Genomic DNA, 15066 nt, shown 5'->3' on the forward strand with positions numbered 1-15066 from the left:
AACATTGAGTGAATATTAACCTTTTGATAGACATTTTAAATAGTTAAACACTATTTTATAGTAATTTTATTTTAATTAAACTGAGTATTAAATCGTGAAACTCTTGGTGGGAGACAATGCTATCACTTCTTGATGGTAACCAGAACTTTCGTTGAAGGTCTCTTCGTTGATGCAATATGTCCTGGAAATAGTAAAAAAAAAAAGCAAACTATAATTATTATAGTCTTCAGTGATTATTGAATGAACCACCAACTACATTTACGTGTACAAGGCTACAAATTCTCAGGTTAATTAAAGATTGAAAGGATTAAATTCAAAAAGGATACAATTTAAACAAATGCTTATAATTTAATTTTGGTTGTAACGCGTCATTTGATTGGATAAAAAAGATTAGAATATATCGCATAACTTGGGTTGCCTACGTCACAATGACTTAAATACGTAAAAGAGGGTGTTGCAGAAACTCGTGATTATTCCCTATATCGAGAAGGACATTTAAATACCCAAGACGCATGAAAAGTTATCTCTAAATATAGATAATGCTACGTAGTACGTAGATGACTTTATTTTTACGGCGGGTATGTCCAGCTTGTTATAACAAAACATTTCAAATTTTACGTTTATTTCATGCATAGTTTTTCCTATCTTGTTGATTTATCCGACTTCAAATAAAAATTATCCTATCCTATAGACTGGCGACCTGATAGTAATCTTTTTTTTTCACATCTATGTTCACTATCGCTATATTGCACGCGAAAAGTTAGAACGATAAAATGCACAATTAATGGCAAGTGCATCTCGCACATCATTTTGAAAGATGTGCTGTAGACAGCATGCGTTAATATTATACAATTATGGACTCTTTCGATGGTGAATATGGTTTGTTATTCACCAGAAAAATATCAATATTGACCTCGGCTTTGCCTCGGTCAATATTGATATTTTTCTGGTGAATAACAAACCATATTCACCATCGAAAGAGTCCATAACTGTTTTATTATAGAGTCAGGATTTAATGAATAAGACATTGAAGGCCGCCTGACGATTCCATTTTCATTAACGAACTTCTGTCGTAGAAAAATAAAGAATGTCCAGATTACAACCTATAACCTCCGTGTTTTCCTTTCGATGTGCGTAAGACATCGAAATGTTAAGAAAATAATCCTGCGATAGACTTGCGGAACAATTTTTCCTGCTCATATATTCAGCTAGCTCCGACCGCTGCAACCCTTGTTTTCAACGTTGTTTGGGGTATTGATTGTGACGTCACAATGCCACTGCACGCGCACTGACCCTCCGGTGAATACGGCTTCAAATCCGGTGAATATGTAGTGTTATGAACTGTTTGCGTTTGTATAGATTATATAGGGGCTATTTATAGACTATATAATAATTTTTAATATGTATATAAAATGTGTCCAATAATCACGCTGTTGATGCAATATCCAAAAAATTCCATTGAGTCATTTCAATTTAGTTGTTTCAGGTCAAATCTGAGCAACTAATTAACAGAACAATAATGAAACGAAATGAGTATGAAAAAATTAAATTATTTAAAATGATAGTACTTTATTTTTTAAGACATCGCCACTAAATGTATGTCTTATTTGATTTAGATCACAATATCAAGGAAAACAATTTAATTCTGCATGCAATTAAAATATTACCCATTAACTTTCTGACATTCTCTCCCTCTCTCTCTCTCTCAAGAGAGATGTTACATTGTACTTCAATTATTTAAATTATTTAAGAAAAAAAATATGTATATACCAGCCATTCCAGGTATTCGAACCCATTCTCAGGTAAAAGAATCTCCGAAAAGAGTCCACACGCTTTACCACTGACTCCGACACTGAAGTATCATGTGCTATTTTATGTGCACATTTTCCATTTCGGATGGATAATAATTTTTATTCGATTTTTGTGATTTTCAAAAATATGCCTCTTTGAAACAAAAATCGGAAATGGCAGTTTTGAAGAAAAATCCTGTCTCTTTATGCGTATTTCAAATTCATTCTGTTTCAAGGAGGCAATTTTTCAGAACAATGGGGATTCCCTATTTGAAAAACAGAAAACTTGACTCATTTTGCTAAGTGGCTAATTTACACTTCATTTAATGGCAAATTGGTAGTCGATATGCAGTTTCTAAATATTGTTCTACATTGTGCTGTATATACCGTTGTATCTGAAAAAAATTTAAGACCGTTTTCTGTTACTTGAATTTTTCCTTTTAAACTGCTACAGCTTTAGGGAAAATAACAAAAGAACTGCAACACCCTCTTTGAAGGCATTTTTGAAGGAGAAATTGTCTTTTTTTTAAAAACTTAATGATGAAAAATTAAATTATAAGGAATGAATTTAATAGCAACCTATGCGGTTTATAAAGCGTAAACTGTTTCAACCAAGGTTATACCAGTATAACTTGGGTAGCTATTAAATTCATTCCTTAAATAATGCTCACTCGTCTAGGTGCCTGACCATGTCATGTGCATTTTTACAACGTTTTAATAATTACACTGCAAAAATAAGAACAAACAGAGCATATTTAGACAACACATGTACATATACAATCAAACGCAATAAGGGACGGTAAGTGATATAGAATAAAAATAGATTAATTTAGATCTTTCTCTTTAAAATTTAATTATTATGCAACATATGAAACTGTCATAAGTATGACTTCTAAGTCATACTTCTGTTAACACGAAAAAAGTCTTTATAATCATGGTCGGACGGAATGAAAAGGTTTTCTGAATATGCTCTGTAACGGTTTAGGATCACTTGATGAAATACATAGCCAAAATTGATTGCCAATGTCTCTTTTTCTATTGGGCATAGTTTTGCAACCTGTCTATCAATACTCTAGATCCATAAGCAATAAGCAGATTCTCTTGTTGAGCAGAGCACCAAGCTTTAACACACCGTATGGAAGATACAGCTTAACCAGAATGCCCTTTCGCATTAAATCTGCCTCGGAAGTCTACCATAGAGCTATCTCGGACTTTGTGAAAGATATTGAAAGATGTGAAGCCATCATAGACGATTTTCATATCCGGGACAAAGATCAACAGGAACATGCTGAATCTATCACATGAAATCTTTAAAGCTGGAGTGCAGATTCAGAAAAGATTAGAGCAGTAAAGAAATGAAACTTTACAGAGCTTATGATATTTCTTGGATGTGTGCAATACTAGTAATTAGGAAAATTGATCCCAAATTTATCCGAAATTTGTGAACTATTGAGACAGTTGCTCTGCAAATACATCATAGCATGGCATTGAGAAGAGGTCAAAATTATGAGTTTTGAGAAACTAAAGCAGCAGCTAGTGTCAGAAGCTCTAGTACTTCGAGATAAAAACCCAAAAAAGATTTTAGTGTTCACAGTGGATGTAAGTTTAAAGAGACTATGAGTCTGTATTCTCATCAATTTTGAGTTGCTAAAATACGGTTGTCGCGTCAAGTTTTGTTAACAAACTAGAATCTCTTAATTTTTGTGATTATTTCTTCCACTGTCTGAAGTGGGAAATGCTCCCGGAGAATTGCATTCTTAAGGTCTCGAGGATCTATACATAAACGAATTTTTCATTGGATTTGATCACCAACGGTGTAGACTGATCCTGTCTCATAATGACACCATTTACTTCCGTCTTGTTCAGTTCCTCTTTCACTTTCTCTTTAAGTGACAATGGTATCTGACGAATCGCGTGAGTGACCGGTGTGTCATTTGGATCCCCATTTTATACTCTCTTAGCACGCATCATAATTTTTTGAAAACATAAGTGTAGTTCTCCATGTTCTCTAGAATGTTATTTGGTGTGACACTGTTCTATAGTGATATACTCTTGACACAAGACCATCACTCCAAATATTTGTCAGACATCGATTTTTATCAAGAGGAAATCTAGATCAATGTTTTTTTCTTTTTATTTCATGGGTAGAGTAAGAAATTCCGTTGGCTTTATTGTGTAACCTGAATATGATATATGATGTTTTATGAAATACAGTTTGTGCAGTGCATTTTCCTCAATTTCATTTCTGTATAGGGGATTAATTTCACGGGTTGTAATTTTCACGTTTTTCTCTCCTCGGACACGATCGCGGTTTGTTGAATTCGCGGAATCGGTATATGATAAAAGTAACCTCCTTTGTCTTTATCCGTGTAATCCATAGTATAGCTAGAACGACATTTATCAGCGTTATGTATTCACTTCACGAACAACAGTCAGGGTAGGTTTATATAAAATGATTAAATTTAGTAGTTAATTGATGAATAATCAAAACAAGTGCCGTTATTAAATTTTTTGACTATAAACGTCAAATGACTTTCCTTTATGCTTTTACGATGAGTGCATGTGTACACATCTTTCCGAAGGTATAACATATCGCAGCGAAAAAAAAAAAAAAAAAAAAAAAAAAACACTGGACGCTAATAAATGTATTAATGTAGGTAGACGTAATAATATCTTTCCATATCTTCAGCAAGTTCGATAGTAATTTTTTAAAACCAAAGTTTTCATAAAAACTAGTACGCATAATGCTAATGCAGACAACAAATACACGTGGTAACGTTACGCACGGGTAATCAAAAGCCATGACCCATGTGTTTTGATTGATGAAACGTATCTATTATAACAGCTTTTTACCAATAAATACAGGTTATTAGCTGCTTATTTGAATTAAAGTAAAGCGTGATAATTAAGATAATTGAATGACAAATAATACTCGTATTGCTGAATGACCATGAATTATACGTATATATACCTATCGTAGTCTGTTCTCAAATTTCCAAATAAAACACTGCGGTTTAATATTTAAAACTTATTCACTGTTTCATGAATTCACGGATTTATTAACACCGTGAATATAGCGAATATTACATGTAACACGGCGAGTTATTTCCCCCCTTTACAGTAAATGGCAGCACATTGCAGATTGCTCCAGTGTCCAGTTGGAATTTAACATGTTTTCCATGAATTTTTAATTCTTATGTCCATTTGTTGGAGTGTTTGTCCATAATTTCAGTATCAAGGCCTCCCATGAGTAGAAATTCACCTCCTCTCTGTGTGTCACTTGAATCTGAGAAGTTTTCTTCCTCCACTTAACGACTAGACTTTGATTTGCTTTTATTAGTCCCCTACCGGTGAAACTGGAGGGGACTATGGGTTTCCTCTGAGTCTGTCCGTCCGTCTGTCTGTCTGTCAGTCTGTCCCACTTGGTTTTCCGCACTGTTTTCCTAAACGCTTGCAGATATTGAGCTGATTTTTGGTGTGTGAGTGTATCTTGATGAGTTACAGATCAAGTTTGCATTTCGTTCCGCTTCATTGATTTTTGACGGAATTACGGCCTTTTCAATTTTTAAGGGTTTACCGCAATTTTCTTCTAAACGCTTTCAGATATTGAGCTGATTTTTGGTATGTGACTTTATCTTGATTAGTTAAAGATCAAGTTTGCATTTCGTACCGCTTCATTGATTTTTGACGGAATTATGACATTTTCAATTCTTAACGGGAACCATGCAGATTACACTTGCCGGTAGGGGACTAGTATTGCTAATGCAATACTCTCAGAATGCTTGTTAATTTTAGTTCTGCAGACTTGTGCAAAATGGTCTCTTTTGTGGCACTTTTTGCATATTTATTAGATAGCTTGGCATGGTTTCCCATCATGTTTGTATTCACATCTAGTACACAGTTTGTCCTGTTTAGTTTCACTGAACCTGTATATAAGTTGTTAACGTTTCCCTGAATTTTACTGTGAAACATGTAAGGGCTGAAAATCACGTTTGATTCGAGCTTCATTTATCCTTCGAACCTATCTTCGTAGTTTTTAACGTTTTTTAACGTGTATCATCTGAGAGTTTCCATGTAGAAAAATATCGTCCTTTCTTTCTCCCCTTCCCGAAATTAGGTACGAAAAATTTTCTATTTCCGAATTTTCTTTAAGAGGTCTAGACCCAGCACCTATCAGTCCATCCTAAAAACATTATCGTTTATCATATCCATCATTTTATGGTTGTTAGGGCTCTTTATTAGCTCTTGAAATTCTGACACCATGTTACATTGTATGTGTCTGACCACGCTGTATGGGCCTTTTACGACGATTTTTTACACTGTATCGTATAATAACAAACGAAACATAAGACAATACACATTTAATCAAATGCATCAGGAACGCTGATATGCATAGGGTAAAAGTATAATAAATTACAAGTATTTTTTTTTTGAATTAATGAAAATAGGTTTTATTGCTTTCAAAAATTTTCATACCTTGTATCATGGTGAACAATTCCTTTTGAAAACAATCGTCCGTAGTGCAGCAAATTGTGTTCGTACCAGGAAACAACAGTCCTAAGGTCTGTTTATATTTACATTCCGAGCTCTGCTCAACAAGAAATAAGTCATGCTATTATGTATTTCATTTATAATATATTGTATTTTCACAAAGCACGTATACAATGTTTTAATGTGTTTGATAAAAGAAAACTAAAAAATTTAATTTACATTTTGCAAGATAAATCGACATGTTTAAATTTACCGTGGTACATTTTGTTTGAATTCTGTTTCTTTGATTCTGAAGCATGCACACACCATTGCACGGCTGAAAATTTTCGGCGCATTGTGACGTCAATAAATCATCACAGTTATCACAAGCTGCTTGTTGCGCAGTTGCTGTCGTGATCTGTCTACTAGTTGCTGTGTCAAATGTTCTTGTTGTTCTTTGTTCATGAGATGTTAATAATGATAGGAGATTGGATGTTTTGTTAAGTGGTTGATAATCTATTGAATGAAAACTATTTGTTTTGAACATGAAAAAAACGAACATTTTTATGAATTTCATTTGCGCGCTCATCAATGTACTAACCAACAGAAAATGCTATGATTGGTTCTGCACTGTTGTCAATCACGATGTGGGCGTTACCACTACCATCTACTGTGATCTTCTTCTGGCAGTCTGAAACAAGTTCACAATATTCTCCGGCTGGTAGTCCCGTCTGTAAGGTCCTGTCCATGTGTCCACTTTTGGCCATAGCAAAGAATCCTTTCTGTCCACGAGCAAACGACACTTCCTCATTTTGATTCCTCCAATGACTGACACCGGTTCCTGCCACGGCTTCTCGGAAGGCCGCCATGTTGGCTATTGGATTCCACCTGTGCTCACATACCCATCCATTACCACAGGAACCATCAGCATTAATGGTGACATCTTTTGCTGAGTAGTCAGAATTATGCGGAGGGCCCTCGTCAAAGCCATTGATATAATAACTGCTCATGACGCGGGTAAATCCATAGTTATATGCTAGGGTGAAAGCAACCGCCATTTTATAGTCACGTGGTGATTTATGAGTAATGAGATTCCCGCCCCCTCCGTGTCCTCTTTGGTTGTCATGGTTATCGACAAACACAAAGGCGTGAGCACTGTCAATCATTCCCCATCCGGGATCATAAACTCCGTGAAGCATTCCGAAATTACGCATCCCCTCCGCGATCTTCTGACAATATCTGAATTCTGTCACGTAACCAAGATCTGTGTATTCTCCTACTTTTATTGCTCCGTCGTTTAGATCGGTCACCTCATGGTAGAAAAATGGCCTGCCTCCCTCTGGAAGGTCCTTGACTCGATCTTGAATAGCTTTGATATCCCCAGGCCACATGTGCTTTGCAGCATCTATCCTAAATCCAGCCACCCCCAAGTCTACGCAATGATTGTAATACTCCACTATTTTGTTCCTTACATATTCCTGACTTTGATCCAAATCCGTGAGTCCCATTAGAAAGCAGTTTCTTACATTGTTAGGGTCCCCGTAATTGTTAACATTACCGTCGTGTGAGGGGCACTTGTCCCTGGAATTGAAGTGTTCCCTTCTGAACGGTACCCCCGGGAAATCGTAATTGTCAGAGTTGAAAGAGGTGCCTCCTGATCCTGTCCCCGTCCTCCCCAGTCCCGCCATATGATTTATCACAGAATCCACATACACTCTGAAAAGGTAGTTCTTTATGTATTCTTTCTCCAGTTATGCAGCATGCACAAAGAAAAACTGACTAAAAATCTATTTTAAAATAAATGCATATAATCTTATTCTAACCTGACGCCTACGTTTTTACACCTGGTGACCATGTCTTTGAATTCGGCCTCTGTCCCTCCCCGGCTGTAAAGTTTATAACTGACCGGTTGATATCTCTCCCACCACGGACGCATGGGGTTTGTGGTCACAATATGCTCATTTGGAGGTGAAACCTATACAAAAGCAGTCTAAAGTAAACGAGTGTAAAAGAAAACTAAAGGCAATTATATCTTGTAAACTGTTTTGCATTCATATAAATGAAATCATTTTATTCAAATAAACGATGTAAAATAAAAATATTCTCATACGAAATCTAGAAACTGATATGATATTTTCTAAAATTGATTTAAACAAATTAAAGTAGAAATAGCTCTTCATTTTGTTTTCCGCATGCGTGTTCAAATGGACACGGGACTGCCATCTCATCTACTAGTACTGTACCTGAACTCTATAAACTTGTTTTATCTTATGTACCTGAACTCCACAAAACTGTTTCTTGCCGAGGAACCTCTCACATTCATCTGCTATGTCTGTCCACTTCCATTCAAACAAGTGAACAATCACCTGCTTACCGTCACAGTGTGGATCTCGATAGTCTCCATGAACTACTGACGTAAAAATACTTAATAAAGATTAATCAAAAGTCAGAACTATAACACATCAACTAACTTTTTAAAATTTTGATGAGAATATTAAAAGAATTGTTGGACTTTCAGTCACGAAAGAGTTTGGTGGTAGTTCTCTGTCATTAAATTGCACTCCAGTTACAAATAAGACGGTATACAAAGTTGAAGTATTTTAAATTCTTAGGACTGTGTTCTTCCTCTCTTCTGTGATTGGTAAAAAATACATGATGTGAACATTTTCAATTATTTCATTGGTTAAAATGCTGTTTTAAGGCAAGGGAGATAATTTTCTGATGATAAGTTTTTCCTGCGATTTAACAATTCTTCAAGATTTTCAATTTTAAAAATCTTTAAAAATATCGACAAAACAAACAAAAGAGAATCTGAAAGTATTAATAATTTTTTCTATATTATCATGGTTTACACAGATTATTCTTTTTTTTACATGCAAACATTGAAATTTGTGTTTATTCTTTTTCTCTCTCCATTTTTTATGTAGGAATGTTGTCTGTAAAAGGCTGTTGAGGATGTACAGGCCAAGAACTAAGGTTTTCAAGAATAGGTGTATGTCAGTTTACTGTTTGAGGTTGTTGGTAAAGAAGGCAAAGCTTTCTGAAAAAGCTACATATATACTTGTATATATAATGTATCATGTAATGATCATGACAACAGCACTGACATACATATGAAAAAATTCAATTCTCAAGGTATGTTACTCCTGACATGAGTTATATCAAAGACTTTTTTAGAAGAATATTTTAGAAACTTATTTAGCATGCTTCAAAATCGAAAAGAAATTTATAATTAGGGTCAGTGTGCAACTTACTGAGTACCGTGCATAAAATTGACCTTTTCGCGCAAATTAAGATCGTAATTTTTAGGTTAATCACTTTTAAACTTTATCATATTTTACCACATTTGAACATTCAATTAATTCAATTTTATTTTGTTTTATGTAAAATAGTTTGAATATTATTCAATATTTTAAAAAAAATCTGCAAATTAATGCGCTTAAATTTTTGTGTTAGGTCTTTGCACAAAAATATATCACATTTCTGGTATTAAGAAATTAAATATTTTCTTGAAAAAAAAAAAAACTTAATGCGACATAGTTCTGAGCGATTGAAATTATTGTGTAGTTTAAAGTAATGAAGAAAAAGGGTGACTGGTGTAAATTTTATCTTGATTTCTTCATTTCTTGGCAAAGTCTGTTGAGTGAGTGTGTAAATTTTGTTCTAAAAATACTTATAAATCAAAACCTATATATTATATTACTGTCATATAATAACGCTAAAGTAAAAAGATTTAGGGCTATTTTAAAGTTCAAAGATATTAAATCTAACAAATATGTAGATTTGAAGAATTAGCTTCGATATATTTTCAAACACAAGGAATAATTCTCCATATATATTTTTTTTTATTTCTTTATAATTCAATGAGTAGTTTTTAAATTGAATATTGTATATATTGCATTGTTTAATTCACATATGATATGAAAATTATATCATAAAAATATTTTCTGACAACATTATTCTCAAAAGCTGACGAGTGACATACTTCAAGAACTTTACAGAGCTGTAGTTTTCTCGAAGTTTTAAACAACAGGTTAAAGGTTGTTACAAGCATTAGATATGCATTAGATATTTTCTCATTTCAAAAAATTGCAATTTATAAGCCTTATTGTTAAAATCAATATAGTCGCCCGCGTGGCGCAATATTAGAACGTTTGATCCCAAGTCGCAGGATAAGGAGTAGATCCTTACGTCGCGGTTTCGAATCCCATTGCGGTATGTGGAGACCGGTTCTTCAGGAGGTACCGTATAAACCGAGGCCCCGTATGGCAGTAGGTGCTGGCACAAAAAGATCCCTCACTGCTCAAAGGTTCTAAACGGAGGCTGGTATAGGACATGGTATGAGAATTTTTTTTATTAATTCGTGGCCACGAAATAAAATTCGTGGGAACGAAATAAAGTTGTGCTACATAATGCCATTTTTAGCTTCTTCTGTTTTATGTCATTCAAGATGAACGAACTTATATATTATTATCATTCAATTGGAATGAGCCAACGGGATATTTGTGTAATGAGCAATGAGATTTGATGCTGATACGTAGAACATGATTCATATGAGAAGTTATACTCCTAACATGCTAAGATTTTGTGTCTTTATTTCATTACAACTATGTGATAGGATTCAATAGAAAATGTGAGAAAACAGCAAATAAGCCCTTAAAGTCATTAATGTTCGGGTTGCCTTGACTAATATCAGGAACAAAACTTACCAGATAGTTAAGAAAAATACATAACTTGACTAATATGAAATTGTCCCTAAAAATAATCTAAAAAATCATGAGTTGGGACTTCATACTGTGTCATGTGGCATGATGACAAGCTGAAGAGAACACTTTCATTTTGTTTTATTATTTGGTTAGGATATCATTTTTGATGAAGTATCATCGAACTGCCTTAAACTCCAGAACAGTCCATTGAATCGGCTTGAATGTTTTGTTTTAATTTTGTGCACAGAGCAAAAGAGAGAGTTTATTTTTATTATTATTATTTTTTTTTTTACATCTAAACTATGTACATAATGCATGTACCAATTCTCAGCTGCTTCTAATATATATGCAAATTAAATATATGGGTATTTATAATGATGTTTATTAGTGCGGGCCAGTTACAATAATCTAACTGTGTCTGCGTGTCATTGGACAGACCCTCACTGGGTCCATAGCAAATTATCATTTTAACACTATATGTACATATAATTGCATACATATAATTCCAACGAATCATTTCGTGGCCACGAATTTTTTATTTCGTTTCCACGAATTTTATTTCGTGGCCACAAATTTTTATTTCGTGGCCACGAATTTTCATTTCGTTCCCACAAATTTTTATTTCGTTCCGACGAATTCTTATTTCGTTCCCACGAATTTTTTATTTCATTTCCACGAATTTTATTTCGTGGCCATGAATTTTTATTTCGTTTCCACGAATTTTATTTCGTGGCCACGAATTTTTATTTCGTGGCCACGAATTAATAAAAAATATTCTCATGTCATGTCCTTTACCAGCCACCGTAGTTCTAAGTGCCAAGTACATGTCTAAATATGCAGCCCTCCACCGGCAAATGGTGGCGTCTCAATATATATGAGTAAAAAAATCTCTAAGGGACATTAAACAACAAGCAAATAAAATCAAATATAAATATTTAAATGCAGTTGTAGAATGAAAGTAAATAAAGAAGCAAACCTGTGTGAGTGTTGTGTAATAAAACAAGAAAAGTTCCGATCCACATTTCTCCTCTTATCGTTGCTTTGTGTTTAGAACTTATTTTTATCTTCTTATTACTACCTTATCAGGAACTTTCCAAATGTTACATAAAAATAATAAAATACAGTGCAGAACTCATTCAGAAAGTGAAGATTGGAGGGGGGAGCTGGAATACATGTTCTTTTCGTAACTTTGACGAACATATACATGTAGTCATGTAATGATTTACAATTGTCTTTGTGGTCAAGCAAGACCACGGAATTAGGGGATCAAAGAAATATATATAAGTTTTCTTGATAGTAGGACGAGGAAGCTGTTAAAAAATTTATATATGAATGAAATTGTAAGTATTTGTTCTTAAAACACAAAGTTGTCCCTCAAGAAAATGATTAAAACATCAGTATACGAACATTAAAATATTTATCATAAAACCCTTATCACCTGCATATGGGGTTTATGTCTCCCAGCTGAATCGATACGCAGGAGATATCTACGAACAATTTCTCAAACGATGCAAGCTATTGACAAAAAAGTTGATGAAACAAGAATATCAACCGTAATGTTTAAAGTCATCATTTTGCAAGTTCTATGGTCGATACAATGACCTTGTCAGCAAATACTATCTATCATTGAGTGCTTACAGACGTTTTTCATACTTATTGTTAGGCCATTATTAACACACTATATTATCTACGGATTCTTCTGTTCGTCCGATCCTGACAAGGAACAAAAGGCGACACGGCGGGTGTGTCTGGTCGATAGAAGATGCTAACTCCTGATCCGGCCCTGATCCCACCTGTGATGTTTTGAGAGGTCCGTATTTACTCTGCTTCAGGTTTATATTATTTCAACGGACTTTTGAGCTTGATAACTGTTCGTTATCTCCATGTTTTATGCAAATACGCTTTTTGTTTTCTACGCTACGGTCAAAATCATTGTTTACAAATACTATTCGCTACATTGTGCAATTGTATTAGAGAAAATGCAGCTGCTCGTGTGTTGTAGTCAGTTGAACTATTGCAAGTAAATGTGATATAACTTGATTGCGTTTGCTATGCTATACCGGAAACGCTAAAAATTGGTGTCATTTACCTGAATTGACCTCTAACTTCTGATATCATTTTAGAAGATATAGCAATATGATTTAGAGAGAAATATATGAGCGACAAGAACATAAGCATGTTGATTCATTACTGCTTAATATTACAGATAGATGCTACATAAAACTAATGCTAAATTAGAGGTACTGTGAACATTGATCTCACAATGATACCCCCGCTCCCATATGTGTTTAATGGCAAAGTTCATTTTTTGCTATGGGTTTCACACTTTTGATCAGAATATAAATAGAAAGTGCATATTTGTATTGATCAAGACGAAACATTCCGTAGTCAAATTTAGTACAATTGGTTTGAAACAAGTCAGACAAAATACGACCCAGTGATAGATTATATTTGCTAATAATGTCATTAAAACGACCATAGAGTTTATGAAATGTTGATTGTAAACAAGGTTGTTGAAATCCCAGTAACATCAACTTATGTGTGAGCACCCTGTCTCGGTTTAAAAATTGTTCGTACTCAGGACATGCTCTTGAGTAGCGAATAAACACCAAATACAGGTGATAACGGAATATTACTACATAAAAAAGGAAAGTTGACGTTGGAAACCTAAAGTCATCTAGTTTGTCATACAATTTATTTGTTGGTTGGCCTTTGTCGTCTATAGTCAGTAAAAAAAAAACAAAACAACAACATCAAAAAACAAAAACAAATATGAAACAGATGTGGCAGACTATGTGGCAATTGCAGTGTTTTCTTCTTCTCATGTAGATGTTGTTTTTTTTTTTTCAAAAATAAATTCTGTTTCATATGAATATAAAAAAGGCCGGCTAATAAAGGAACACAATTAGTGCTCTTTGAATTCCAACACATCATTTAAAGGCTTGGTTTTGAAGAATACATGAATGTTGTCAATGAGGAACCCCAACATCCTTTTAATATCAACTTCAAAGTACTTATGTGTAGAATCATAGTGACTTTTAACGAAGTAATTTTGTTGTTTACCAATCACAAGACGAGAAAATTTCCGAGTTCCGTTTTTATTGAAGAAGCAGTTGTCTATCAGCATTATAATATCAAAAAGCCTAGTTTATATTTGATCGTGAGTAATGGTTGTATAAAGGCGTACGTTGTCCTTTCTGACAGATTTTACCTTCAAGTATAATCAGAAAATGTATAGAAATAAAAAAAATATACAAAGGTAAATATCACACCCTTTATAAAACTCTTAATTAGGATTATTGAATGCTGTATTTAATTTTCAATTTTTCAATTTTATATTTTCGATATCAATTAATTGATTTTAACTTGTATAGATTTAAGTATATTTAAAGCAATATGAGCTGCAACATTGATATCGGAAATTTTTGTGGCAAAATTTTAATTAACTATTTCAATGACAGGAAAAAGAACCATTCTCTATCCAGAGTTGTCGTTCCCGCTACGCTCCCACATACACTTGCTCTACGCTTGTTATACAAGATTCTTGGAAAAATTGTAAATGATTAAAAGTTGTATTATAATCGATTTTAATTATATTTCTTATCGGAAAACATAATTTATTTTAATTTATTACACCTTAAAAGGATTTTTTAATTAAGATTTTAATTTTTACTCCGCAAAATAGTTCCCTTAAAACTTTGAAAATAAGTCTTTTTGGGGGATTATAGATTTAAAATAAATAATGAATTATCATCTTTATCGATGATTACAATAATTAATTACTATTTAAATTTCAAATTTTCACTGTTTAAAATTTGTACAAGAATCTTGTACAACGAGCGTTGACAGAGGTGCTGTGAGCGTAGCGGAAGACAACTCTGGATAGAGAATTGAAAAAGAACGTTTACAAACGTCTGTTGTTCATATTTGCGAATATATACATTTGTAGTATCTCTCTATTATATAAACATACAGAGAGCAAATATCTTCATACCTGTATGAAGTTTTTCGAAGGTCATAGGTCATTACGTGACCTAATCACACAGCGCAGTAATATCTACATAAAACGACTTACTCTACTTAGCAATATATTGCATGTT

At 33.7% G+C, this 15066-nt stretch overlaps 1 protein-coding gene and 1 long non-coding RNA gene across 2 annotated transcripts; both read right to left on the bottom strand.

Moving 5' to 3' along the window:
- Positions 1-106: 106 nt before the first annotated feature.
- Positions 107-6665, bottom strand: LOC133174202 (uncharacterized). Its single transcript, XR_009719086.1, has 3 exons — positions 6535-6665; positions 6267-6378; positions 107-181 (listed from the first exon to the last, which is right to left on the bottom strand). It is a non-coding gene; the product is annotated as an uncharacterized LOC133174202 (long non-coding RNA).
- Positions 6666-6856: 191 nt separating this feature from the next.
- Positions 6857-11995, bottom strand: LOC133174014 (alpha-amylase-like). The gene is made up of 4 exons (XM_061309056.1): positions 11943-11995; positions 8537-8667; positions 8084-8235; positions 6857-7976 (listed from the first exon to the last, which is right to left on the bottom strand). Exons 1-4 carry the CDS (start codon positions 11986-11988, stop codon positions 6857-6859), a joined length of 1449 nt encoding a protein of 482 aa, XP_061165040.1. The 5' UTR covers positions 11989-11995.
- Positions 11996-15066: the final 3071 nt, after the last annotated feature.

The sequence above is a fragment of the Saccostrea echinata genome, unplaced genomic scaffold (assembly GCF_033153115.1).
Source record: "Saccostrea echinata isolate AGI-Se365-2 ecotype Australia unplaced genomic scaffold, CSIRO_AGI_Sech_v1 ptg000057l, whole genome shotgun sequence".
Classification (NCBI taxonomy): Eukaryota; Metazoa; Mollusca; class Bivalvia; order Ostreida; family Ostreidae; genus Saccostrea; species Saccostrea echinata.

Excerpts from the sequence above, each read along its gene's own strand:
- LOC133174014 (XM_061309056.1), bottom strand. The coding sequence starts at position 11,988 with ATGTGGATCGGAACTTTTCTTGTTTTATTACACAACACTCACACAG. Across the intron at positions 8,668-11,942 it reads ATTACACAACACTCACACAG|TTCATGGAGACTATCGAGAT; the intron begins GTTTGCTTCTTT and ends TTACGTCAGTAG. Across the intron at positions 8,236-8,536 it reads AACAGTTTTGTGGAGTTCAG|GTTTCACCTCCAAATGAGCA; the intron begins GTACATAAGATA and ends GCTTTTGTATAG.